The sequence below is a fragment of the Fringilla coelebs genome, assembly GCF_963513975.1.
Source record: "Fringilla coelebs genome assembly, chromosome: 2".
Lineage (NCBI taxonomy): Eukaryota > Metazoa > Chordata > Aves > Passeriformes > Fringillidae > Fringilla > Fringilla coelebs.
Genome location: NC_140029.1, coordinates 109,232,671 through 109,260,011, shown reverse-complemented (window position 1 = coordinate 109,260,011; position 27,341 = coordinate 109,232,671). Strand labels below are relative to the sequence as shown.

At 36.6% G+C, this 27,341-nt stretch overlaps 1 protein-coding gene across 3 annotated transcripts in view; it reads left to right on the top strand.

The window, feature by feature from the left end:
- Positions 1-27,341, top strand: part of GBE1 (1,4-alpha-glucan branching enzyme 1) — a 139,321-nt gene that overhangs the window by 75,273 nt on the left and 36,707 nt on the right. For all 3 annotated transcript variants that reach the window (XM_084226844.1, XM_084226842.1, XM_084226843.1), the window contains exons 8-12: positions 9,724-9,839; positions 10,584-10,711; positions 15,170-15,268; positions 17,879-17,989; positions 20,811-20,982. In XM_084226844.1, coding sequence (XP_084082970.1) covers positions 9,724-9,839; positions 10,584-10,711; positions 15,170-15,268; positions 17,879-17,989; positions 20,811-20,982 — 626 coding nt within the window. The remainder of the gene's footprint in view (positions 1-9,723; positions 9,840-10,583; positions 10,712-15,169; positions 15,269-17,878; positions 17,990-20,810; positions 20,983-27,341) is intronic.

Here is a 27,341-nt window from a genome sequence, read left to right as displayed (position 1 = left end):
TTGTACAGGACTCCAAGCTGGTGAGGTCTTTGCCCATGGCAAGAGGGTGTGTCAGTATAGTTATTTTTATCTCACAAACTAAACAAAACTACCAAAATACATACACTTACTAGACAAAATATTTTTTTTTCTATTGACAATGCACCATTATTAAACTTAAAACCTTCTACTATCTTACTAAACATATTTTTCTATAATCTTAAAGTCTATTTTAACTAAAACCTGAACTATTATTTAATATCTTCACTTACTATACTAGTATAACTTTTCCTACTTTCAAACTTTGTAGTTACAGCTAATTCTCTATTCTTTCCATGCTTTCCTGACTTGCTAAAAATCTTCTTACCTTTACTGGTGTTGTGACTAGATAATCCCTAAGGTCCCTTTGGACACAGATCATTCTGTGTTCTATGATCTTTTACAAGATCTCATGCACTAACCATTATTGTAGAAGAGCAGAAGTTGGTTTAAAACTATCAAATTGTTCTATTGCCTTGTTGTGTGAGTTGCCATTCCATTGTTGACTTAAAAATGTAAATACAGTACTCAAAGCTTTTCCAAATGTGGAGGAGTGTGTTGTTTGTAAACAACTTTCTAAGTAAGCTTTAGGCAGTCAAATATGTTTTTTGTAATTTCTATTTAAGGGCACTAATTATTTTCTCAATATTTTCAAGATACTGAGTTTTCCACTGTCACAATTTAATTTCACGGAATTAGTGGGAATACAACTGCATACGTTTTGTCACAGTGTTTTTCCCACCTGTCTTTTGTGAAGCTTGCAAATTTGGTGGTTAAAGAAAGATAGTGGGTGTGTTAAAATGTGTTCAGGTTGCAAGAGGTTTTAAAATAGGTGCATAACATTTGAAAAATAGAATAATTAATAAAACAAAGTCTAACTGTGAATCAATACAAGAACTACGTTGTAGGTATTTATTCCAGAGATGATGCAAATAATAATTTTGCCATGTATTTTACTAAGCAAAGCTACAGTCGCAATCTATCAGAAATGTGTTTATTGTTCTCATATTTGTCTTCATGAAATACAAATTATATAGTTGAAATGACAGTATCTAGTAAGAAATTGAGATTAAAAACTAGGTGTCTTTGAACAAACCTGTTCTTCATGTCTCTTAGATGAAAAAGGATTTATGAAACATACTGAAAGTGTATTTGCAAGTTCACAACTCTATTGGCACAGCCCAGTCGGAGATAATTTTTCTTTAATTACATTTTTGAAGAATGTAGCTTCAAAAAGTGCAGCAAAGAGAGAAATACTGTGCTGTGCTTAAGGATGGATTCCTATTTAATATGAACCCTGTACTTCAGATCTCCTGTGCTGGTTTGTGGAAATGCAACAGCTTTGCATTCTGTGCTTACTCAAAGAGAATGGGGACTGCTGCATGCCTTGGTCAGCTTTGCCAGGTGGTGGCTTCCGCTTGCAGATTGCCTGAATCTTGAGCTGGGGATGATAAGACAGTCTTCAGGCTCTTTAAGCTTTCCACTGGAAATGTTTTTCTGTAAAAGTAATAATTCATTGTACAAACTTTTCTCCCCTCCACGTCACGTAACTGAGCAGTGTCATCCCACGATGCTGAAAGGAACATTTTGGACTGTATCCACAGCAATTGCTGATGCTGAGGATAAAATCTGGGAGCAGGAGAGGAAGTAATCTAAGCCTTGTAGTAGCTAATATACAGAGTGAACTTCCTTTAGCCCCCACTTCCCCAGGGTTAGAAATCAGTAGATTGCCGTTCAAGGCATGGAGTCTGTATCTCAGAAGCTTCCTGTGTTGTCTGTACTGGATGATGACTGATAATGAACACTTTGACTCATCTTAAAATTTTCTTATCCTTCTCTAGATTTGGCATTGCTACCAACTGCCTAGTTGGGATGAAGGGAAGGATAAACTTTCAGTCAATAAAATATAGACAGCCAACAATCTTCAGGGATTCAGAGTGCTGGACTCTGAGGGTCTAAAGCAAAAAGATATTCAGATAATATCTTCTGAGGTGATGTCCTACGTTGGTAAAATGCAAAATTTTGCCCCTTTTTCGTGTAATACGAACTCATATTCCTTGTGAGGTTGATTTTGCTATGTTAACGTAAAAAGCAACTGTCAAGCTTTGGTGCTTGAGGATTAAAGTTTTGATTTGGGAATTTCAGGGTAATTACTTAAAATAATTTGTAGTAGGATGTGAATACTAAATGGTAGATTGTTAAGGTATTGTACAAGGTATCATGGTATAGATGAACTTGAGCCTCACACCACTGCAGCAACGGAGATTTGCCATCATCTGTACACAGAAAAGACTGTTCAATAATCTGTGCTCTCTAACTTTTAGGAAAAACAGATATTTGATGCTCTCTTTGTACTAATCCTGGAATTTTCTCAGAGGCAGAGGTCTGGTCTTTCTTCACTTCTCTAGTGCTTTTATTTGCAATTTTTCAAAATGTTTTCTTTTGTGAAGAATTCTGCTTCTTGGCTGCTTAAGTAGCTGTTGCTATTTATTATCATTAGAAAAAAAAATGCACCTGAATTCAAATTAAACCAGTTTGAATTTTCATTTTGAAGGTATAGGCATGGTATGTATGCTTTAAAGATTTTTGTGTGTGGATCAGACACCTTCTCAGTGTTCCTTAGAAGTCGCTTGTGAGAGTGTAAATTAGGGAACCAGTATTTTAAAGTAAAAAAATGAAATTAGGTTTATAGAAAGCACTGTTTCAGGCTTTTAATAAGATGGTTTTGAGAAAATAGAGCTTAAAAATGTTAACAATTGGTCAGGTAGTTAATATCTTTCTCACTGCTAATGGAATGAATTGATTTTGAGTGTCATTTTGTTTTTCTGTATAGGGAATAAATGAAGTTGAGGATAATTGTTGTCTATTCTTCTGCATATATAGTAGCACACTACTTCAGGGGAGAAAAAGCACTTCACAACAAAGCAGTTAAATCTCGCTTGACACTTGATTCTTTACCAGTCTATATCTCCAACTTGTGCCGTTTTCCGGGTAAAGGGCAGGAGAGTGGTCTGTTTAAAATTAGATCACCTGCTCTGTAATACTTTATAGCTATTTGTGCACTACATTTAGACTTCTTTTGAAAGCAAAGTTAGTGTTGAACAGTAAACTACTGTTTAATTATGGAAATCATGAATTGCATTAAATTGTATGCAAATTCTGACAATACATCTTTAAAGTTGTGATTTAGTTGTACTTTGTAGAACAGCAAATTTTGTTTGTTAATGTGCAGAGTTGATTATATGACCAAACAAACCTAATATTGTCTAAGAGGTTTATTTTGGGAGAACAGAATTTTAAATAATCGCAGAGATTTTTATTTTATTAGTGTATAATTTACTTGGGTAGAATATAAGTGGGACAAATGCTAATTTATCCAAATCGGAGCTGAAATCCATGTAGGCTTTATCAGCATTTCAAAGAGTTTTGTAATATTTTTTGATACTTTCTCTATTTTAAAATGTGTATGCCCTGCAGGCTCTCTTAAAACTGAGGTAATTGTCTTCAGTTCTTACTTGTTTTTTTTTTTCTTTTCTATTTACCTCAGGAAGCTTACTGAGTGAAAAGCATCGAGAGTATTAAATTTCATTACAATAAGTACCTACCTGCTTTGCCTCCAAGGCTGTTCTTATATTCACATTTTGCAGGACATAACCTTTGCTGAGTAGTGTTTGAATTATTGCTTCCATTTTATAGGGCAGATAACTGAATGTTTTATTTGATACTAGTTTACTCTTACGAAGTGGGGATAGGACTAGCCATAAAAATGTAAGCCTAGGACAGTGCTGCTTACTTGCAGGTTATTTTAAACCCTTATATAGTCCATAGTTTATTTGAGGAAAAAATTTTTTTGTGCAAATGGCATTTCAGGAAGGTTGTGTGAATATATTCATAAACATGTTTAATTCATTGGCAAAATATGGGAGAGAGTTGGTGCAGAATTAACCTGCACAATTAAAATGAGGTGTCTTTTCAAAGCATCGATCAAATGTCTAAGCAATCAAAAATTGGGAAATTCTTGTTTCACCTTGCTGTATGGCGCTGCTTTGTACCAACAGAGGAAGTAGAATTTTGAGGGGAAAAAAGTTAAAATACTTTATGAACACTTCAGAACTACTGGCTCTATATGAATAAACAATGTGCCTATTTCTAAGAATTCATTTTGCTGAAGTAATTATTGAATATAAGTCTTTAAGTCGCATAAATGCATAGTGCTGTTGTATTGTTTACAGCATATTGAAAAAAAGGTTTTTTTCAATTAAAAAAGCTTCCTCCCTACATAGCAGTGGACTTATGATGATCAGGTTTAATGGTTGCAGAAGGGCTGTTTTCTGGTGTGGCACTCTAGAATTCCAGTTTTAACTGAAATGGAAAACCCTGTGCATCTTCGAAGCTGCTGCTCTTGGTTGCTCTCAAAATAAACCAAACCAAAAAAGCTGCATAATAACCAGGGTTCTGCTTATAAGAATTTTTAAATAGCAAAGTGTAAATATATAAAACATAATGTGGATTATGTATAATATATATTAGTATTGTTATTATACATATATATGTATATATTATATATCGCCAAACTGCTTCTCCTGTGAGAAATAGCTGAGGGAACTAAGACTATTTAGTTTGGAGAAAAGGTTGAGGGGAGACCTTACTGGTCTTTACAACTTCCTGCCAGGAGGGTGTAGCGTGGTGGGGTGGATCTCTTCTCCCAGGCAGCAAGTGCCAGGACAAGTGAACATGGCCTCAGGATTACATATCAGGAAAAATGTCTTCACTGGAAGGGTGAACCTGTGTGATAGGCTGCCCAGGGGGGTGGTGGAAGAACCATCCCTAGCAGCATTAAAAATGTGCAGGTGTGGCACACACAGGGATGTGGCTTAGTAGTGAACACGGTGCTGTTAAGAGTTGTGCTCAATGGTCTTGGAGGTCTTGTCCAACCTAAACCATTGTATGACTCTATGTAGTATGCATATAATATATATATTTGTCTGCGGTTTATGAAGAATTGGAATTTTGCCCACAAAAAGGCACAGAAATAATTGTGTTACCCTGTATCCGATTAATTTACAACTGTTAACTTTTGCCTAGAAGAAATCAATATGGTTTAGTTTGTGAAAGAACTTCAGATCTTTACTGAACAAATGCTTAGAAATTTGAAAATAGTCCTTTCAATTTGATTTCTCCCGACATTTTCATAGTACTACTTAAACAATTAAGGACTTCTTTTCCTGAAGGCTGACCTCAAAATTCTCAAATACTTTTGAGCTTTTTCATTTTAATGCAGGGAATGGGATGTTAAGGCTTAAGCAAAGATGTCTTCTGCCAGAACTATTGATAAAAGTATCCATTTTTGTTTTAACTGTTAGAGAAAGCTTTAAATCATACAGTAACGTATTTGATATAGCCTGTAATTATGTAATATCAGCTTTGTAATTATGCTGGCATCAATAGATCCTCAGTTTAGGTGGCTAAGAATAAAACCCTCATCCTGGATTTAGAAGTTAATTTGCTGATTCTGTCTCTTCTGGGGACTGATGAAGTGGAAACGATGCGTTACCTTCTGCTCCCAGGTTATCATATGCCCCAAGCGGACAGCTCTTTTGTTTAACTGCACTTTTTGGAGACACAGTGCAGTTTGGATTGCCAGACAAAAGTTGTTTGTGTCTGTTTAAGACTTTATTGCGTTCTGATCACTGATAGAGCTGAGTATGTTTCCATGCATTGCTGTTTAGAGTAACTGGAGTGTGGGTGTTGAGGGCAGTGTAGTGCTGGGAATCAGGATTGTCCCTTGGTTTAGGCACTGCCACACTGCTTCAGCTTCTCAACCTTTTATGTTTAATGAGGACTTGGCATCTTGGCAATGATTTTATGCAGATGACAGAGGGGAATTACTTGTGGTAAATTTAGGAGGTTGAAATACGAAGGGATTTATTGTTGCTGTTACTATTTTCCAAATAGGAAAAGGCTGGTTACCATTTTGTATAACTTCAATCAAACAAGGTGCATCTAACTAACAGGGAAACTGCTCTATGCTCATAAGGAGTGGTGGAAAAAAGAACACCTCTGTGTTAGATCTAGATGTTCAGGCCATAAAATAGCTTGTACCAGATTTCCTGGAAGTTAGCATTAGAGTTAGCAGTGTATTTATTAGACTGAATGCCAGTTTCTTTGTTTAGCAATCTTTTGGTTGAATTTAAGCCAGTCAGCTGTTGAAATATTTGGGGATAGTTTGAGAAATAATGATTTAGCAACTCAGTGCTACTATGTCTTAAGACATAGTGCACTAAGGCCTGAAAACCGTATATCATCACAAAAGTCTAGATTCTTATAAGGTCAGCAGTTCTCCAATACATAGTAATAATAAATGCAATTCTTGAAGGTCAACATTAATATGGTTCAAGAATTACATCTTCAAACTCTATTAGACATAGCCAATATTATTTTTTGTCAATAGTGACAAAATTCACTGGTTTAAATGCATTGCTTGCATCTAAATATTTCATGTTCATCATGGACTGGAATTTAAAATGCTTATGGGGAATCATTATTTTGCTTTTTTTGTTAGTATAGAGGAAAAAAGTAAATAATGAGTGTGTCTTATAAGCAATTTCTCAGGTTTTCTGCTGACCTAGTATAGGAAAGTTAAGTTTCTCATCACCTCATGAAACTAGGTCATCTAGGGTAGATGTGCTCATTCCACTTTTTTAAACAAAAAAATCTGGTTTTAATAAATGAGCTATGGGATCCAAGAGTGAAGGGAAAAAATTCAGCAATACTTCTCTGCAAAGACCTTCTTTGTTTTGAATATTTGAGTGAATTCTGAATTGGAGTTCTTACACTGTAAATCATTCTGTTCCTTAATGATGATACAGCATTAAAAAAAGCTACATAATAGCCTGTCTTTGATCATGCATACAATGAAAGAACTTCCTCAATTTTGATGTGTGCAAAAATGTGAGATTTTTAGGGTATAACTTAAGATATGGCTTTTTTCAGGAAGAAATTACATTCCTAATGAATGCTATCCCGTTTGCATATCTGTCAGTAAAATACAAGAATGAACCGTTTTAGAAATGCTCCTGAATTACTGCTTCTGTGGTGGTTGTATCTCAATTATGCCTCTTCAATTTTGGCTTCTGCTGGCTTTCTGCAAAGTTATTTGTTCTGTCAGCTTCTGTGTCTAATATTGATGCTCCCATGAACAAATTGACTTGGATGAAAGAATGAATCTCAGTATGGTTTGTGTGATTTGCATGTCTCAAAAAATCTGTTATTCTGGTTCATGTTTTGGAGCTGTGTAGTTCTCTCTCTAAAAGTCAATATGGTTGCTAGTATTTGATATACTTCTTAAAAATTTTCCTAAAGCTGATTTTTGTCCAAGTTTAGTCTAAAATCACAGATAAAATGATTATTTATTTATTTATTTATGATCTTCTCTCCCATGTGCAATCAGATGCTTGGAAAACATCTGCTGCTCCCACTCAGGTTTTTGATCTCATAAATTTTCTAACTAATACTTTGGTGCAACAAATTCATCTTGTTTGTTTTCATTGTTGTCGCTTTTTCATCTAAAAGTCATTACAATTTATGTTGATGCTGGTTCTCCATCTTTTCCCAAAGATCAATCTTCAATGCCAACAATGTGGAAAAAGTTACATTTGTTATCCGTTTTGAGACTTTTGTGTATGTTTTACAAATGTACAAATCCTCTTCACCATCTTAAGGACTTGAGGGTTATAAAGTCGAGAAATTTGTAATGAGAATGAATAACTTTTAAGTCTGGATAGTGCTTGTAGTAATTTATGTACTCTTTGTGCATGTATTATCCTAATTCTGTGTGAGATACTATTTTTATTTGCTAAAATGCTGTGCTCTTTTCTCACAGTATTTAGCTTGCAGGAAATAGCTTTCTGTGAATTTCATGCTGAGTCAGAAAAAGATAAAACAAATGTTTGCACAAAATTGCTTTTTTGTGACCAGTTTGCCAGTTTGTAGGACTTTTGATACTTTTCTATCCCTTTCAATAGCAGAGCAATCTCAATCTTGTTCATTCGCTGCAAATCATCTCACCTGAGAACTAATAAATATGTGAAAAGTTCTTCAGACAAGCTCCTGAGATCTTCCTAGTGTTAACTTGTGAATTGGATGATTTGAAGCAGGAGAGTGTAGCAATGGAACAACAACAAAAAGTCTTGTCATGTAATGCATGCCCAGGAAAGGTGTTGGACTGAGGGAATTCACAGTGAGCTGGTTCACATTTCCTAAATTTGGAGATTTTGATTTGGTAATAATTCATTCTTTATATGCACAAATGTGTATCTCTGTGCAGTGCATGCAGAAAGAAAGAGAAATATGAAAATTCTATGGAAGGTAATAAGAATTGGCTACTTGGTGAGATTAGAATTTGACTTTATAGTGTGTCCATAGCTTCTCATCTTTTCTTCTAATACCACTTAGTCAGGACTTAAAGCATCCTTCATATGAAAAAGTTTTTTGGAGGAAGGAAAGTGGTGGCATTTGTTTGTCAAAATGGAGTTTATTCCTTGTCATAATTTCTTCCTGAAATTACTGTTTCTGATGTCTTTTAAATGAAGTGTAGGAAGGGTCCCCTTCATTACCCTATGCCTACCATGTGCATAGGTAGATTGTGGTGGCGTTTGTGCAACATAACCCATTCTTTCTCACCCAGCAGAGGGTGTCTGGAGAGACCCTGCCTGCTCCTGGGCTTTTCTCTGAACAGAATCTTGGTAGGAGTTAGGTTGTAGCTATGCTGTCTATCCTAACATTGGCAAGCGCTGAAGATGTGGGCAAGACCAGTTTCACTACATCTTGTGTTGGCTGATTGAGAGGGGTGAGCTCCTCAGAGCTGTGGCTTGCAGGAGATGCACATGAGGGTGTCAGAGAGGGCTGTGCCATGGAGGGTGAACAGTAGAAACAAAATGTGGCTATCTTTGGAAGCTACAGAGACCAATGCCCAGGGAGAGGAGGGGATGAATACGAGGAAAACGGCTCACGAAACTGTTTTATTCCTTAATATCAAAATCTGTTCAGGAATGTTTCCACATGCTTGTTCATTTTGGAACCTCTTTTGTATTCTGATTTCATCTCCATGCTTTGTGCATGTGTGTGTGTTGTATCACATTCCTGATATTCTGAGCTTCAAAATATACCTCCTCAACTTTCCCTTGGTTTACTTTTCAAATGTGTAAATTTTTAACATAGTAGGTGATTTGGCATTCTACTGGTGACATGTGATTTGTCATTAATTGGGAAGGGCAGCTTTCAACAGCAATTATGCCTAAAAATTGCTATAAATCCATAAAATCTTGGGGAGAAGTTCTTACCCATTAAAATTTTATTTCCTTTTCTATAGCATCTTTTCCCACAGAGAGTAACCATCTTCAGAGAGGGAATAGGAAAATTACACCAGCAAGTATGGGTAGTAAAATATAGTACATGTGTTCAGACACTACCTTGTTAGAGAGTTTGAGTTTTTACTAGCCTCCTATCTCCAGTCTTAAGATTTTGTGCAGTAAAAAAACAAAGACTTAAAGACAAATCTTTTAGGGAAAGGTTAATGAAAAACAGGAAAGAACTAATTAAAACAGTAAAATGTACAGTACAAGTACCACATGTGCAAGTGGAGGACATGGTATAAGGAGCTCTAGTTGATCCCAAGGTTTTTAAAGCTTAATAAATTTATTTCAGCTGGGAAGTCCTGAGATTCCTTCTGTCTAATTTGAGGATGTGGATTGAAGACTATCGCTTCGATGGATTCCGGTTTGACGGCGTTACGTCTATGTTGTATCACCACCATGGCATTGGTGAGCCATTTATCAGCTCTGATCTCAGCCCGCCTGGTGCAGCGCTGTTGCTGTGGAAATAGCGCTCTAAAGTTCACTGTTTGTCATGGGGGAAGAGGGGTTTGGCGCAGGAGCTAGAGGGGGGCTTGTTGGTACAGCTTGAAACCAGATGGGAAGGGGGAGGGACAAAACCAGGCATGCTAGTGATGAGCAATGGGGTGGCGCAACCAAAACTGGAGGATGGAATCATTTGGAAGATGCCTCAATCTGCTCCTCAAGGTGTCAGCTGTAACAAACCGTGCTGGAAGTGTTTCTGTTCCAACACACATATGACGGACAAAATAGAGGAGCTCAAAGCTTTTGCCCAGTCCCAGGGTTTTGACATGATTGGCATAAGCAAAACTGGTGGGATGAGTCCTGTGGCTGGAGTGCCACAGTGGATGGCTGGATGGGAGCACAGCACAGCTGGCACAAACAGGTTCAGAAGATTGCTAAAACACCTGGATGATGCAGGGTGTGATTCTGGGGGAGGGTCCTGTGCAAAGCCAGGCATTGGACCCTGATCTTACTGGGTCTCTTCCAGCTCAGGATATTCTGTGGATGATCAAAAAAATCTAGGTTTGCTGATTTTCTTGCTTTGTTGCTATGAGGATAGATGGAAAGTCATTAAAACGTTCTGTGCTTATAAAATGAAATATTGAGTGGAATACCTGTGTTTTCTAAATAAAACTTGATTCTGGCTTTTAAAACTTCTTGTCTTATTAGGCACAGGGTTCAGTGGAGATTACAATGAGTATTTTGGCCTACATGTGGATGAAGATGCTTTGTGTTACCTGATGCTGGCCAATCACATGATTAATACCTTGCACCCAGAATGCATAACCATAGCAGAGGTAAGATCATTTTGCTATCCTCAGTGACATTAATATTGATTAGTTTGCTTTAGGATGTGAATTTCCTGTTAATTATCAAGTCACGCTTTGGGTACTCAAGCAGTGACATGAGCTGAAAAATATTAATTAGTGGACAGACTTTGCCTGGTGGGAAAAAACAACCTGAATATGCACTCTGGGAATTTTCTCAGCATTAATAGATTATTAATTAATGTGGCAGTTTCTTTTTCTTTTTTTTTCCTTCATCACCTTGAACTTGTAATGAGAATTGTTTTTATTAGTTTATTGCATGTGCATGATAGCCATTTGTCAGTAGTGCTCTGCGGTACTAAAGATTAACAGCCCTAATGATGTTTTGCATATTTTGAATTATATTGGTATATCTGACAATTACCCTTCAAATTAAATGCAATAAACTTATAGATAGTAAATATATAGGGTGATTTAAATTTATTATTAAGTTTCTCCAGGTTTCTAAAGGAGTAAATAGACTATATTACTTGAGTTGATTGAGATAAATTTTTTTGACTGAAAAATGTTTCTGGCACATGGAGCTTCTAAGAGTATGAAACAGCAAAACATTCAAAATGATAATTTTCACTGATATTTTGTCTTTATCCAGAATAAAAATCATTTAAACATGGAGGATTCTTTTCTGTTATCATGTTTAAATAATTTATTTTGTTTAAAAGAAAAAGTGCAATCTATCTGATACCATTAGGAGCTATATGGATTTCTAATAAAAGAGTTTGTGATGCTTAAGAGTTCTTTATCTTTAGGAAGCAAAATACTGCTTTACTTAATTTCTTATTTATGGTAAAGTCTTCTATTATAGACAATCACTGCTAAGAGCTCAATGACAAGCTACCAAAACAGCATCTGGGGAGCAATCAGTAGCAAACTGGACGTGGTTGCATTGAGCTGTAGGTGTGTTTGAAATTAAATCAGTTAATTTTCTAGGTAGTCCTAGATTATAAGCATTCCTGCCAAAGAATTTCTGAGTTTAGTTGTCTTGTATTACCTGGCCTAAGAATTCAAATGTGTCTTTAGTTTCTCATGCTTAAGTTGAAAGTGCTTCTTTTTCAATACATAATTTTCTGCCTCAGGAAGTTGCTACATGAATCATACAATTGATCAATGTGCTTCATGGTTAAAGAAGAATTTCAGAATGAGAAACTATTGACATAATTGAAAATTACAAAGGGCAGTGAAGAATGTCTGCTTGCCTATAGAATCAGTGCCATGTGAGAAAAATGCTTTTCTCTGGCCATAACTAATGATAATATATTCCCTAATTAATGTAATTAATTGATTATTTTACAGCTTTTTAATATTCTGTATATTCACTGTTTTAGTAATTGCTAATTTTTTAGGTGTTACTGAGTATACGCTTGTTTTTCATTTTGGTCTTCTAAATAAAGCAGCAATTAAAGATCTTTATAATGGGAAGATAAAATGTAAAGTAAAATTATGTCATGCCTGAAGTATTATAGACACAAACTGGCAAAGAAACAGTGGTTTGTATTTTTATATGCAGCTCTTTTCAAACCTGATATGAACAAATGCTTTGAAATTAGCTGTTTCATCATAGCATAGTAAAATGGCCTGGGTTGGAAAGAAACTTAAAAATCATCAAATTCCAACTCCCTGCCATGAACGGGGACATCTTCCACTAGCCCAGGTTACTCAGAGCCCCATCCAACCTGGCCTTGAACAGGGATGGGGCATCCATAGCTTCTCTGGGCAACCTGTGCCAGTGCTTCACCACCCTCACAGTAAAGACTTTCTTCCTAATATTTAATCAAAACCTACTCTCTTCTTATTTGTAGCCATCTCCCCTTATCCCATCAATATGTATTCTAGCAAAATGTCCTCTCTGGTATTCTTGTGGACTCCTTTCTGGAGCCACTGGAAGGCCACAATTAGGTCACCACAAAAGCTTTTTTTCTCAGGTTGAACAATGCCAATTCTGTCATCCTCTCCTCATAGCAGGGGTACTCTACCCCTGATTATCTTCATGGCCCTCTTCTGGCCTGGCTCCAGCAGGTCCCTGTCCTTGCTGTGCTGGGAGCCCAGAGATGAATGCAGCCCTGCAGGTGGGGTCTCAGCAGAGAGGGGCAGAGGGGAAGAATCCCCTCTCTCCTGCTGCCCACTTTGGACGCAGCCCAGGACAGATTTGGATTTCTGGGCTGCAAGAGCACACTGACAAGTCATGTCTGGCCCCTCATCCACCAGCACCCCCAAGTCTTTCTCATTGGCTGCTCTGGATCTGTTCACACCCAGCCTGGATTGATAACGGGGGTTGCCCCAACTCAGGTGTAGCCCCTGGAACTTGTCTCTCACTAAACCTCGTGAGGCTCCCGTGGGCCCACTGAAACTGGGTCCAATACAGACATCACTGAGAAATGTGATTGCTGTCTGAAGCCAGCATCTTGGCCATTCCACTGCCAAAACCCCCAGCATTTTGGCAGTGACACCAGCCATGGAGCAATAGAATAGATTGCAAATAGGTAGCAATGAATAGACTCAGTCTGTCCATTTCTTTCAATGTTACTGCCTTCAGTTAGAGAGCAGAAAAGGGCTTCTGCTTCAGCTTCCCTTCCCAATTGCCTCAAGGCCCCAGAGTCCTTTTTGATCCCCCTTGGATCATGTATTGTCACTTCATTGCCCCCTCTGTGGCAGATCAGTAATGTGTTGTAGTCAGAGGGCTGTACCAGGCTAGGAAGTTTCCTGGTAGAAATACATTAAGTACCTTTGATTGACTCAACAAACTAGTTGTGGTGTTTTGGGTTTTTTTTTGTGTCCAGTTAAAGTTTGTAGACATAGATATGAATGCTGTTAAATTTGGAATTTTACTTCCCAAAAATCTGGCTTTAATTATTTTAAGTACGTGGGAATTGCTAAAATCTCAGACTTGGACATCCTCCAGACAGGCATCATGGCATTACAGAAAAAGGCTTTTGTTTCATATCATCATGTCCTATATAACGTAGAGACCAAGAGTCTGTGTCTGTCCTTTCTGACTGATTTAGGAAATTTTTTGAAATTTTTATCGCATCTAAAAGTTTGTCAAGAATTTCCACTTCACTATTTGTTTTTTACAGCTTGTGGAATGTGGACACAGATTTCTGTGTGATCCAATGGCTGCTGACTGAGGGGGGATAATTCTCTCCTTTGATCTCCTGGCTGTGCTGCTCACACAGGCTGGGATGTGCTGGCCATCCCTGCTGCCAGGCCTGGCTGCTGGCTTCAGCTCAGCTTGCTGTTGGCACACAGCCCCAGGCCCTTTCTCCCCAGCAGAGCTGTTCCCCAGCCTGGCTTGCTCAGCCCCTATGGATGCAGGAGGTGGGCCATCCCGGGGTCAGGATTAGCTTGGTGACATTCTGACATTCTGTGTGACATTTCTGCTGATTGATTCCTCCAGCCAGTCCCTCTGGATGGCAGCCCTGCCTTCTTCCCCTGGGATGCCATCCATGAGCTTCCTGGTGATCTGGTTGTTCTCCTCCCTTATGTCAGTGTCTGTGGATGCCTGCATATGTGTATGACTTGAAGCTTAAATATCTTTTTTCACTATTCCGGTGCAGCAATTGGATTGAAAACTGGATTGAATCCAGCAAATCAGAATGAGCTTCCTAATTAAGCCCGGGTTCTAGTCAGTATTAATTCCATAAATTCTCTTGTGTAGATGCAAGAGGTGTTTGTTAATCCATAACTGCTGCTAGTGAGAAGCCATCCTCCCACAAAAGTTAATAAAATTGAGTACCGATGGATATTTTGCAGTTGTTGGAGATTTGCATTTTCTGTTCAGATAACTTTAGAAAAGAATGCTGCATAATAAAATTGCCTAACAACATGGTAAAATAAATATTTTGAGAATGTGGAATTACAAATTTAAGAGTAGTCAGCATCCATCAAGATGGAACTGGAAAATTATGCAGTAAGAGCATGTCACTTTCCAGGACTAGCTGGATCAATAGGTTTGGTTTTGAGAAAAGAATAGAGATTGTATTTTTCTTCCTTAGTGCACTTTATATTTAACCTTTTTTAATGCAATTCCTTATGCAAAATATCAATAAACAAAATGAAGGTTTAATTTGTCTTTTGTTGACTCCTTTGTACTTTCTATTGATTCCTTGGAGCTCAAGAGAGCTAATTATTTCAAACTCTGCATCTACTGAGATCTCTTCCCATTTAAATATTTACTGTATTAAAGTATTCTGAGGTAGAGTATTTGACGAGAAAAGTCATAATGCTTTTCTCTGTAACTTTTGCATTCAAACAACACATCTGGCTGTAGTAATAGCTGATTTAAATTTATTCTTTTTCTCCCTTAAACCAGGTCAATCTGTGAAGCTGCTTATAGAGTGTTTGTATGTCAATATAACTATATGGTAGGAAATATGCAGTGATATTTGCAGTGCTGTGGAAATGATGTTGTGGGTGCTTTATCTGTTCCAGGATGTTTCTGGAATGCCAGCTCTCTGTCGGCCTGTGGAAGAGGGAGGAGGGGGTTTTGATTACCGACTTGCCATGGCCATTCCAGATAAGTGGATACAGGTGAGAACTTCTTAAAAAATACATCCTGCTCTTCAAAGTGGGATGTTTCTCTGTCAGCGCATACACATAAACACTTCTGCATCCTACTGACAAGATTTGCTTTCTTTATGTTAATGTGCTATTGAAATAAATTCTGACAGGCTTGAGCACAGGTATTAGAGGCTGAAATGAGAGCTGTCAAATGTTATGTAGGTTTCAGGTGAGGAAGTTCAGGAGCTGGGATTCGCATTCCAGCTGATAATTGTTTTCTTAATACAATACACATAAGCTCAATTTCTTTGAAATGACCTGTGCCTTGCAACAGCTGTAGAATGTGTAATCTATATGGAATGTGAACAGGTAGATAAAAAGTTAACCATATGCATATAAATATATTAAAAACAAAACAACAATAAAAAAATCACTCCAAAAACATGCAATAAAACCTCCTGACACTGGGCATAGAAATTGGCATTGAATACAAATAGACCTGAAAGTTTAAGCAAAGTAAACCTAGGTGAATTACACAAACACCTGCAATTGGTATGGGGGGGAGAAGGGAAGTGGGGGGGGGTGGTTACAAATATAATACATAATATAAATATGTAAATATGTAAATATTAATTAATTCTGACTACAATAAGGATTTATATCACCTTTTCCTTAATATAGCGAATCACAAGAAAAGGCATAAAACACGAGATGATCTGAAAAGGCCTCTAATGATGTTTTAGACAGCATTTTTCAGTTAGATAGAATATTGCACCCAAATTGTTTGGGATGTCATGATGATGTGAAAACAATAAATGTTTTATATAATCATTAATGCCTCAATAAATACAGTATGTAGTTAAGAATAATAATAAAAAAATAGCTTACTTTTGGCATCTTTCAATTTTGTAACTAGGAGATAGAGGGCCAAATGAGAAACAGGTTTCAAACCTCTTTTTGGAAGACAAACTTGACAGCTTTTCCAACAGAGAGACCATCATTAAAACTTGGAATGTGTAATTTAGACATGTAGATCCTGGAATGCAGTAAGGGCTTTTTTTTTTTTTTTAACAACCAATATCTAATTGTGATGTTTTGTGGGTTTCTTGGAGTTTTGTTAGTTGTTTTTTTTGTTTTGTTCCTTACTACGCTTTGGGGCAGGCAAGATGAGCAATTTCCTAGGTAAGCAAAATGCAAGTGGTCAAGTTCATGTTACATGGGGAAAAACCCCAGACCATAGAATTTTATAAGTGCAAAAACTTTCCAATCTAATTTAGCAATCTCTGATATGGTCTGCTTAATTTAATTCACAATGCTTCAATAGGAAACATAACAGTGCTGCAGCAAATTCTTTAACTGGAGAAAATATCAGTTTTTCCAGCTTAAAAATGCACTTGACATGGGACAGCATGGGACACTGATGGGATGTTGGGTGCAAATCAGTTATGATTGGCATTGTACAAAAATTTAGTGCGATGGAGGCAGGAAGCTTCTTGCCAAAGAAACGGCGAATAAGTGACCAGAGTAGAGATGTGGAGTTAGAGAAGGAGGTGATGCCAGAGTTTGTTACCACATTTCATGAAGGGAAAAATAAAGTTGAGATGGTATGAAGGGAGAAGTTCAGCTAAACAGTTTATAAGCAGTTATCAAACTCTCCTAGACTGCTTACTGTCTCTCCAATTTTTAAGTACATACCTCAGTTTGAAAACTGAAGAATCTCCAAGAGATTACATGAACTAATTCTAGGGAATCTGAAAAAGTAAGAAAGAAACTGTTTGTCATAGCAGTGGTTGTACTAGTTCAGATTTAAGATAGATGTAATATGATGTATATGTAATATGATGCAAAATAGGGATCTTGATGTGTTCAGAGGCAGAATTTATGGACTTCAAAAAAAATCCATGAAGGAGGAAAAGAAAAAGATTGTTTAGAAGTATATGGGGAGTTACAATTATAATGTGAACTTTTACATTGTGATATTGGCCATCTTGGTGCTATTGCCTTTTTATGACTTCTGTTTTTATGTCTTTATATTTATGTGTGTATTTAAGTCATAGTGATCAATGAAGGTCTACAAAGTGTTGTACAAAAAACAGAAGAAACTAACACTGAGTTTGAGCTAGATTAAGCAGAGGAAGGAAATAATGTGATACGAGGCAGAAAATTGCTATTAATGTGATTCAATTTAAATTGCTAAAAATCAGGAGGTAGCACCACGCTGCCCAGTGGTTAAGCTTTATTTGGAAGCTCCCTTATGCCACAGTTGCATTTCCTGATATTGTGAACCAGGTAGGTCTGTGCCCACGTATTTCTTCCTTGGTTTTGGTGCAGCTCTCTCTAGCAGGTCCTATAAATTACATTATCCCCTATATCGGAGGATTCATATAATAGATGGCAAAACCTGTTGTCTGAGCTTCTTCGGGGAGGTAGAGGAGAAACAAAGTATTCTAGGTATTATATTTATGTGGGAAAATTGAAAAGAAAAAAGAAACTCTTTGGATTATCAGAGAAAGCTCATCCCTTCAAAATTTGGGAATGTGAGAATACAGTTCACAATCCATTGGAAATTTCCGTGCCGAGATAATGTTACATGTTTTTAGTTAAAGCAGTTTTTCAGTGATCTTTCTTTTATTTCTATAGATAATTAAGGAGCTGAAAGATGAAGACTGGAATATGGGCAATATTGTGCATACATTGACAAACAGAAGGTGTGAAGAAAAATACATTGCTTATGCAGAGAGTCACGACCAGGTATTTTCAGCTGTTTGTTTGTTCATAACCAAGTAAAAGATCTTGTTTAGAAGTTTGGTGATTCGTTTGTTTTGTTTTTTAAATGAGAAAGGAGTTGAGGAGGATGACAAAAATTTCTGAAACAGGTAGGTTTGGACTAGTGCTTTTTTTTTTTACTTTTTTGTTTGTTTTGTTTATGTTTCTTGGGGGGTTTGATTTTGGGTTTTTTTTTTGTTTGTTTTGCTGTGTTTTTATTTTATGATCCTTAATTTTAGTAAAAGAATCCTCCCTAAATTGCATGCGTAATATCAGCTTTCAATTTTGTTTTGTTTTTAAGAAATTAATTGAAGCTTCTTGTTTTGCCTGCCATAGAAGACAGGAGGGTGTATAATCCCTGCAGTTGAAAATCCTGTTTCTATTAAGTAAATTGGAACACTACTTCTGATGAGCATAAACAATACGCCAATTTAGGAAATTTGCTTGTGACTTCTTTTCCCTTCATGAAAGTCTTTCCTCTCTGGAAGGATTGAAAACATCCACTTTGTAGACCTAAATTAAATATGCTGTAACAGTTTGGCTCAAAGCACAGCAATTATAATAGTTCTGTGTGTGAAAAAAAGAAAAGGTAATGATGAGTTTGGATATCACTCATCTCCCACAATCTTTTTAACCCTTGTTTCTTAAGAGTCAGAAAACACGTAATTTGGGTATTGTACAATTAGCATCTTTAAACCTTTCATTAAAAAAATTGTATTTTATTTAATTAACCTATCTTTCCTTTCTATAATAGAGGTTGATATTCCATTTCCTGTACTTTTTACAATAAATGTCAACAGAAATGTCCAAAACAAGTTGTGTATTTTAAAAAGAGCATTCTGAGTTTACCATTCATTTTGTGTACCAATTTACACTCTAATCTGAGTCTGTTACAGTGTTCATTTAATGCATGATCCTGATAAAGAACTTCAGAAATTACTTGGAAATATATCTTATTCTCTGATAAGCTGCTTTCATCAAAGTTGATTCTTCACCCTAAAACACAACATATAATATTACTGTTGCTGTTCATTTATTTCATGGTGACTTTTAGCAATTGAGTTGTTTTCCATATCGCTTTGCATTTTCAGTTTAGAATGTCGTACTTGGGAAAAAAAGAATCTCATTATTTTTAATTAAAAAGAAAACGATGATTACAGACATGCATCAGGCTGATATGTGAAAAGTAGGCTAGAGAAACAAAAAGTGTGGATAAAATTCAGCCTGGAAATGCCTGAATTGATGCATGTGAGGGTAGAATCCTGGTTTCTTATCTGTTGTAATGGGCTATGAGTTGACTGTTGCCAGTCAGAATACTAGGCCTTGTGGCTATAAGAAGAGTGTGAAAATAGCAACTCCAAATCTAATAGCTGTCAAAAAAACAGATGCAGTCCTGGAATTACTGAGCGGAATAGAGCAAAGAGCACAATCAGCATGCCACTGCAGACTTTCCTAGTTTGTGTGCATCTTCAGTGTTGGAGGCAGGTTTGGTCCTGTATTTTAAAGGATTTACAGCATAACTGGGGAAAAAAAGCTTTGGAGAGGAATAGCAGGTGAAGAGTGATTTTTCATAAGGAAAAAAAAATAAACAGAATAAGATTCTTTGGGGCAGCAAAGAGATCATTGAAGGGGGAAATCTATCCATTTATAAAATAACAGCTGTCACAGAAAACATGAATAGGGAAACACTTAGCTGCTCTTCCAATGGAAAGATTAGGGGATATTAAATGGCACTAACAAATGCCAAATTCTGAGTCCAGAAAATAGTTGTTCATTGCAGTCTTCAGTCTTGCCATTGTCACATAGGATTTTTTTTCCTTTAAATAGATTATTTTTTTACTTAAGGGAATAATCTATATACGCTGTTACATTGTCAGCTGGAAAATTAAAGGATGATGGTGCTTTTTAGCTAGACCTGTTTACAACTCATCTGTATCTCTGGAATTTAGTAAGTTTTCATTGAAGGGTATAAAACAAGAATTAGTCTAATTGAATGAAAGTCAGCTATTTAAATATAAATGCTCCAAAATGTTTTCCACTACCTACCTACTAATATATTAAATAGCATTTTTTGGGCCTTTCTCTAGTAGCAGTGAGCACTAGCAAGTTAGTAATTCAGTTTTTTCTTTTGTCTGAAATCACAGAAAACCAGTCACATTCTTGATTGCATGTAAGTGAATGCTTCATATTCATTCTGCATGTCTGAATCAGTTTTGTTTATTTTTACATTCCTGGAACTTTGACTTTAGGTGTTTGCTTTCTTATTTTCTGTGTTTCCCATAAAAATTCCCAGATGGTAGGTCAGCAGTGACTTACTGAGTTGATGCTGGTATTTCATGTTTGATATCTGTAGGTGAAAAAGTTCTTAGAAGTAGTTATGCAGTATGATCCCATTAGGTGAAATTTAGGACCAGGAGTTAGGCAGCTGCTAGTCTGTTACCATATACACTCAGTCCCATCAGCCCAGGAGCCCCAGTAACAATGGGGAGGGTTGCAGGGGGGAAACAGACAACTGGGGTGGCATCCAATCCAGGCTCAGCTCATGGACATCCCTGCCTCAGCTTTTGGCAGCAGACTGGATCTATATTGCACATCACACAAGGCACAGATGCAGTGGTCAGAATGTAGGGTCACCATGACCTGATGATCATTGGCGGTGTCTGTCAGGAGCAGGGACTGGATCATGCAGCGATCTTGCAAGATGTCCCCTGAGGATACAGACCCCCTGTTTTAAAAAAACCCAAAACTTAGAGACACTTCTATTATACACAAGGGTTTTCTTCAGTGCCTTTCTGAACTGTTCTAGGCACTGGTTGGTGATAAGACCCTGGCCTTTCGCCTGATGGATGCAGAGATGTACACCAACATGAGTGTGCTCATGCCTCTGACACCAGTTATCGATCGTGGGATACAGCTTCATAAAATGATTCGTCTCATTACTCATGCACTCGGAGGAGAGAGCTATCTGAACTTCATGGGTAAGTAATCTCAGGAAAAAGTCTCTCATTTTCTCATCGACACAATGCGTGGCAGGGAAATAAAATGATCTGACATTGTCTTCTATCCACAGTATTTATCACAGGGCTGAAATTTGGAGCCTAAATGCTTTTATAGATTTATTACAAAAGGTAATATGCATTGTTTTTCTGTCTGTAAGATGTATGGTAAGACAAGAAAATAAAATCAAGATGGTTTCTAAGTGTATGAGAAATAACTTTTAGAACTCAGACTAGTATTTTAGTTGTTGTTTTGCAAGTTGGTCAGGTGGTGAGCTGTGGCTCACGCAGCTGAATTTTATTTTGTCTCTATTCTTTTACTCTCTTAAATTTTGTAGGGTAACAGTGAATTTATTAAAGATAGCTCTGTGCTTATTTCAGTTATTAATTGTCAGGAAGTAGTCTGGAATCAGTTGACCTATTTCATTGCTCTTTAGTGCTTAATGAGGTAGGCGAGGACAAATCACAGACAGAGGAGGTACATTCTGCCATCAAAGCACAGAAATTGTAAGAGTTAGTGGTACTTTCTTCTGGTCCATCAACTGTAAAATAAAACTTTTACTTCCTAAGCGCATTTGCTACAAGAAAGTTCAATTGTTAGTCTAATTGAATCAGCAAATTACAGTTTAATGAAGTCATCTTAAAAGTTGAATATTCTTAGCTTTATGGAAAATTCCAAAGCTATTTATGCTGTTCTTTGCCACATTCATTTGTTTAATTTCTTTGCAAAATAGTTCTTACTTTACAGTAAAAATTTTGTAATGTGGTCTGAAAAGTTCTGTATAGCATTTATGATAGTCTCATGGGAAACAAAAGGGCTGAAAGCCTGTTAGAAAAGCACCATCTCAGTTTTCTGATAATGCAGCACTTGAAAATTATAGGAATTTCATCTTATTACTGTTTTCTACTTTTGTGGTTAAATGTTTTGTTATATAAAGTTTAAGGGGACAATTTGATATGTATTGCCCGTCTTCCATAATGGTGCATTTAATTTCATATTTTCTGATTAAAAACCTGGAGAACATAAGACAATGGTGACACTGGAATTAAGTTTACCTATGCTGGTACATATTCTCTTTCTTTGTATTAGAAGAAAACTCATAAAATACTGTCTTGATTTTCTTAAAAAGAATTGAAGCAATTTTGGTACAGTGCAAACTAATTCACCATATGCAATACTAGTAAAACTATTATTTCCAAGAAAAGCCATGTTGTTTGCTTCACTTTTGGGGAGAAAAAAAAAGAGTTAATTAAATAAATATTGATGAAGTGTGCAATCAGGCACCAAATATTCAAGGTATGAGGTGTATGCTTCCATTCAAACTAGTGATACTGTAATAGTTAAGGAAACAGGTGTTTACTAAATACTCCACTTACACTGCAGGTGTCTTTGGCCCAGATTGACTTAGTAAGATTAGAAATATAATCAGTAATGCAATGTGGCATGTTAAATCCAGCGTGTCAATGCTGGCTGATTGAGCAATTAATATAGGGTATCTCTGAGTACTGCAAATGCTTCAGTAACTACATTATAGTTTGCTATATATATAAGGTGGAAAGATTGTAATAACTGATGGAGGAGAAAACATATAAATTCAGAATGTGGCAGTCCTGTGGACTTAAAATGCATGTTGCAACATGCTATCTAATTAAGCAAATACAGTGACAAATGAGTTCTTTAAATTGCAGGTTTGCGTGAATGCCAAAGGTAAGAAGGAAAAGCCTCCTGTAGGGAGTTGAAATCTTCTTTCACAGTGCCTGGAGAAGGGATTCCAGGTGCCTCTGTGCTTCCGTAGATCCTTCCTTTAAAAATCTTGTACTTCCTGTCTCTGAAAACCCAGCAAAGAAACACCCTGCTTTTTGAATGCTTTGCTCACCTTAAGGAAAAAGAAACCTCATCTAAAAAATGTGTCAGGAATGGAAATCTGTATTCTCAAATATATCCTGGAATTTCCCTTGAAGATCTGGAATAATATTTAATTACACATGCGTTGGAGCATCATTTGAGCTCTATACATGCAAGCGGATTCCTGCTGACAGAAGTTTGTGCATCAAACACTGATTGTGGCTTTCTCTCATCTTTCTCACTTTTCACACTGGATGGCTCTCTGTCCTTCTCACATGTATCTCTAAGAAACCACTGCAAGAATCCTGAAAGTCGTAATTCTTTGGATGTTTAATTTTCAACTGGAGACTTTTATTTTTCTTCCCACTTGCTTATATCGCTCTATTGGTAATGAGTGTTGCATGCAAACTTAAATGTGAATAGGAAATTTCTGTCCTTTCAGTAAATTTCAGTAAAGTTCCCTTGTAACAAAATCCTTTGGGAGCATTCTTTCCTCCAGTCTGTGTTATGCTTTTGTGTGCAGCTTTCCAGGTGATCTCGCAAGGCTTCGTGCGTGCATCTGGCATGGAAGACTTAACCTAGGAAAGGAGAAACTCCATATGCTTGGCTGAAAATGAGAATAACAATGATAAATGTCCTGCAGCAGTGAATGCGTTCTCTGGAAGGCCAGTTTGTTTCATACTAATAGTAAAAAAGTAGCAATTGTTTTGAAACTTTTGCTGTGTCTAAATTTTCTTTTTTCAGAGCAGGTAGAGAGCAACAATGTCAATGTAGCTGTAGTTTGTGTAACTTAGCTCCTGTTTTAGACAGATTTTAATACTGAGACAGGCCAGTTGTAAGTCAGAAGTTGACACAGAATTTTAGGAAGTCACAAAAATTCCAAGTTCTTCTGCACAATGCTTTATTTGAGAGCGCATGTGTGTCTTAAGGGGTTTCTTTCTTTATTAATTTTCTGTGAAGGCCTTGACATAGACAATGAACATGCAAATGTCGGAACTTTAATGACACATATAGGCTCAAGCAGTTATGATGTGGTATATTAAATAGTGAAAGTGGTCTTTTTAATTGTAAATAATAAGAAAAAACTCTCTCTTCCTGCTCAAGTGTTTTTCTTAGTAGTTACAGTAATATTGAAATACCATACACATCTAATTAACTTAAAACCAGAAAAGTAAATGCAAAAATATTTAGGGCCATAGGTCTCTGCTCTCCCTTATATCTGGATTTGAAAACAAATCCAAAACAAAAAGCTTGTATCTGACTAAAATTCCTAATTGTCAATTTTAGTCCCCTACAAAATAGCAAAAGGACTTAATGGAGCGTAGTTCCTCAAGTACTAAACAAGGACTAATAAAAGTTGTTGCAAGACTTGTAGAGTACTACAGGAATCTTCTGATCTCAGCCTGAAAATAAAGCAACCACTGTTGTTACCAAGCAATGTTTAACATCAATATAAATAATGGCTCACACAAATTTCTTGGAAATAATATTTGAACTTACAGCTAAAAAACTGTTGTCTCTACATCCTTGAATTTTCTTTTTCCTTCATTTTCTATTCTGCCCCTGAAGACAAGCTGTAGACAACAGTAAGTGTTTTTTTTTAATGTTCCTTTTGTATTTTTCTTGTTCATTGCATCTGTCTTGCACTTAGGGAAAGCCTGCAGGACATGTAAAAAAGCTGTGCCAGTTCTTCAGTGGACTTGTTTCCATGGTCTCTCCTTATCTTGCAAGATAGATCTGTGTGTCTAGATTTAGATAAGCGAGGGTAGTTGTTTTGTTGCCCAGAACATACATACCCAAAGGGCCTTAAATAGCATTTTGGGTCCTTGAGATCCTTCATAGCACAAATACTAACTGTTTTATGCCCCTATAGGGTCTTGCTTTTCATCTTGCTAACAATCATTTCCTTGGTTCTTTTTTTTTTTTATTTGAAATTGGCTTATGCTCAAATCCATTGATTTAAATGGAGATTAGTTGCTACATGAACCTCTAGCACTATTTTTCATGATACTCCCGTAGTAAAACAACTCTTAATTAAGACTCCAGAGATCAAGTTTCACTCCCTGAAAAACAAATTTTGAGACTATATATATATATATGTGTATAGTTAGGAAGTTATTTGAAGTAACTAGAACATTTTTTGCTATCATGAGCGTTGACTGATAGTGTTACTGTTTGGGTTGACATTCACCTGTTTCACTACCATCTAATTTGTCTGTTAAGTTTCCTCTCTCCCACTTGTTAGTTCATTTACACAGCAGTTTTATTCACCTTCTATACTCTTGGGGGTTTTTTGCATGCACCAAAAGAGTTTCTCGTGATAAGACCTTGCTTTTACTTTGCCCTTAACAGTAAAATGCTATGCATCATCTATTCCTCAGAGTATTTTAGAGACAGAAACTTAAGTCTTTTTTTAGAAATTTACTTCTAAACGAAGGAATTTCATAGCAGCAGGTGCTTGAAAAGATATTGACAAACAAGAAAAGGAATGGTACAAAAACTGTATCAGTGGCACTCATATCAGTGTGAGAAAGGTGTATACCATTTTCTTTGATAGTATTAATGGGTACAGCATGACTGACAATACAAATAGAAATGTTGCTTAAAATCTGAACTATTATTTTTGTTGCTAGCTATTCTAGATGAAAAAGAAATTGTATCAAGAAAAGGATCTTTAGCTTAACTAAGGAAGTTTGGTTCTCTTTGGCATGTTGCATTTTGATACTTTTCTCTGTTCACTTTCTTATGCATCTTACATCTGTGCACTGGTTACAGGGTGACTTTTTTGACCATACTCTAAAGAGTGGGAGGGCATACGCCCTTTAAACTCACTCACTTCAGTCAGCTCCTCTGGATAAGCAACTTTGAAGTGCTCACTTGGTACAGTCTGCAGCTTTAGGAGAGATAGTTTGAAGTCATCCTTCTTAATATGCTTGCCTAGGATAGGTGACAAATGTGCTGCCAGTTCCAGCAGGTGCTTTAATTCCATGGCAGCCTGACAAAAAACAATTATGTTCACTTTAAAGTAGAAAGCAAGGGTGTAATCTGAAATCTCACCTACAGTTTCTCAGAGACTTAGTGATAGACCACCTACCACTTTGTAGCATAATACCCCAAATGCACCCCCACTCACAACTTGGGTTGGGCAGTGGCAAGAATCCAAATTTATATATTAGGCTTCATAAATCACTTTGACAGTTTCTTCTGTAATGTCTAGAGGTGCAAACTGTTAATATTTATTCATTTAGAGTTGATTGAAGCAAGCTTCATTTCTACACTTGCTCAAAACACATTAGAGTGACTGGGAGAAAAACAATTAAAGAGAGAGATGGTCTCATAATTCAAAACTAAATCACACACACAGGCCTGTCTTATCCCACCTCTCTTCACAAATTAAGTATGTCCCAATATTAGGAGTTTGTTTTGTGGGTTGATTCCTTGAAAGTGTGGGGAATAAATCGCTATACATGGGTGTATGTTATTTAAATATGTAAATTAAATTGTTAGAGGCGTCAATCTATATGTGGTAGTGCATCCCTGTCCGTACTATGACCTCTCAAGGCAGAAACCTTGAAACAGAAACCTTCACAGTCAGCAGCATCCTCAGAACTGCTTGAGAACCAATAGTTGCTGCAGCTGTGTTTATGGAGTGAAATCCAGGTAGGATTTTCCAGGATGGTAGAGGAATAGCCTTAATCAAGGTAGCTGGCATGAGTGGCACTTTGTTTTTCTTTCAGAGTCATGCTAATGTTTCCTTAGTTTGTACCCACATCTGCTGGGTATTGGCTATGACTGCATAACCAGTGGAGATTTATGGTACATCAAGGCATTCTTTCTGCATCATTTAGAAGGTGTTAGGTGGTTTTTTAAAGGATGGGACTGCTATTCTTTAAATTTTATTTATTTTATTTATGATTATTCTTAGTAGCATCATTTAACCATGGGATGCTGTTGTTGAAACTTCTGCTAGTGTCTCAAACTTTGTTCCTAGGGCTCCATCTGTTGCCTTGCATATTGTATGATTTGTAAAGCTCACAGTTGAGACCTGTGACATCTCCACTATCAATGTGTGAGTGCATGCAGCCTTGTCTGCAAGTGTAATACCTGATGTGATGTGAGAGGTTGCTAAAGAACAGTAAACAAAGTTGTATAATAAATATTTAAGTTATAAGAGTTTAATTTCTGTTTATATGACAGCCTCCATGTTTTCTTTGTTTTATTTGTTGTTTTGAAGAACGCAGAAATAGGCCTCCATATATTATAATTTTATATACCTCTACGCTATATATTATAGGTGTACTACATACTGTAATTTTCAGCCCAGGTTTTTAGAGGAATTTCTCTTTTCAGTTGTTAAAAAATGTTATTTATTACAGAAATTATGACAAACTCAAATCATTTTGAATAACTTTTTTCACCAATGGATTTCTGAATTTACAGGACATGGCTGGTTTTCCCTCCTGTCATAGTTTATTTTTCTCTCCACAGCTATAAG